Source organism: Cicer arietinum, chromosome 4, assembly GCF_000331145.2.
Source record: "Cicer arietinum cultivar CDC Frontier isolate Library 1 chromosome 4, Cicar.CDCFrontier_v2.0, whole genome shotgun sequence".
NCBI lineage: Eukaryota > Viridiplantae > Streptophyta > Magnoliopsida > Fabales > Fabaceae > Cicer > Cicer arietinum.
The window spans coordinates 8,662,896-8,664,738 of NC_021163.2; the positions used below are offsets into that span (position 1 = coordinate 8,662,896).

Genomic DNA, 1,843 nt, shown 5'->3' on the forward strand with positions numbered 1-1,843 from the left:
GAAGCCCCTCTATTGGTCCTAGTCTCAGTGACAGCTTCATCATATGTAACCCCCAACAACTCAACAGCAGCAGCAATTGCCAAATCTTCATTGACATTTGCGGGAGGTGTGAAAAACTCTCCAGTACACGGGATGCTCAAAAGACCCCTGACGTCGTCAAGAGTAATAGTCATTTCACCGAATGGCAGATGAAATGAACTAGTCTCTGCGTGCCATCTCTCAGCAAAAGCAGATATCATGTTACCATCAATCATATGCAAACTACATCTTCTCAGAGGACGTAATCCAGATATATTAATCCAATGATCTATTTGAGCAGGTAAATGATATCTAATATCAATAAATTTGTCTTGCTTTTTGCCATTGGAAACAACTTTCAAGGCACGTCTTTCCTGTTTAATTAAAAATAACACAATTAAAAATATATTATAATCTTATACTACAAATAAATTATAATGTGTAATAAAATAACCTATACTACAAATATATTATAATATGTAATAAAATAAATTATTTACTAACCTGTCCATTCCACACATTAATTGCAATATGATGCTCATAATCTGTAAGGACAGAAAGATCATAAGGACCTCCAGGAAACATGGGTTCATCAGGCTGGTGCTGCTGACCATGTTCATCATCAAAATGTTGCTGCTGCTGGTCATATTCATCATAAAACTCATGATCGTGCTGAGGCTGCTCATCATGGGGCTGCTCATCCTGTTCTGCATCAAACATAAGATTTTGCTGTGGCTGCTCATCCTGGGGCTGCTCGTCCTGAGGCGCCTGCCTTTCCTCATTTCTCTTTCTCCTTTTTTCAACAGCAGCTCTCCTATTTGATTGTGTAGGAGGCCGAACTCGCGAATAATCACCACCGTCAGATTTTCCTCCTCTGGTCCTCACTAACAAAATTCAATAAACAAAAATTAAAAAAAAAAAAAAGTAAGTTTTCGGAAAATTTAGTTTTTACCGGAAATTTCAAGAGGATTGAAATTTCCGGTAGTTCAAAATACATGCCGGAAATTTCAAAAACGAAATTTCCGGGAATTTACAACTACCGGATTTTTCAAATTTCCGGTTTGCCTCCCGGAAATTTCGTTTTTGAAATTTCCGGTATGTATTTTGAACTACCGGAAATTTCAATCCTTTTGAAATTTCCGGTAAAAACCAAATTTTCCGAAAACTTACTTTTCCGGATTTTTCAGTGTGGGGGGAAAGTGTTTGAATTTTTTGTTATTTTGAGTTTTACTGTTTTTTTTAGGGGTATTTTAGGTATTTTACAACAAAATTTTTATGTTGGGGGGGTATAGGTTTAAATGGGGGGGTACAATAGCCAATTGTCTGAACGAAACGTTGTTCGGCTTAAAAGTCCAAAAAAGATAGAATGCGGCCCACATTTCCTTCGCAAGCCAAGCCTCATCCCAAAAATTCAAAGTTCAAAACTCCCCCGCCTGTTTGGTGTTGACCAAAAAACCAATCCCCGCCAAAAAACCAAAAATAAAAAAAAGAATTTCGCAAAAAGCATGAGAAAGAATGTTCAAAAATCTCGCTCCAAAAATAATAATCCACGTCATCGATCCGCGTACTCTAAAACCCAACCAATCAGCTTCCATCAACCATTCCTATATAAACTATTCCACACCCGAATACACACATCACAATCCAATTCCTCTCCTCTCCGTTCCTCACTCTAGAATCTCCCCTCTTCTTTTTCGGTTATCCATTTCCTTCATCAATGGCAAAGGCAGACAAGAAACCAGCGGAGAAGAAACCCGTCGCCGAGAAGTCACCAGTGGAGAAACCCAAGGCAGAAAAAAAGATCCCGAAGGACGTATCCTCATCC

At 38.5% G+C, this 1,843-nt stretch overlaps 1 protein-coding gene across 1 annotated transcript in view; it reads left to right on the top strand.

Annotated features, from left to right (window-relative positions):
• Window positions 1–1,735: 1,735 nt before the first annotated feature.
• The window catches only part of LOC101502121 (histone H2B.3-like), a 609-nt gene continuing 501 nt past the window's right edge, over window positions 1,736–1,843 (top strand). The window contains exon 1 of the mRNA XM_027333128.2: window positions 1,736–1,831. Within this exon, the coding sequence (XP_027188929.1) occupies window positions 1,736–1,831 (96 nt within the window). The remainder of the gene's footprint in view (window positions 1,832–1,843) is intronic.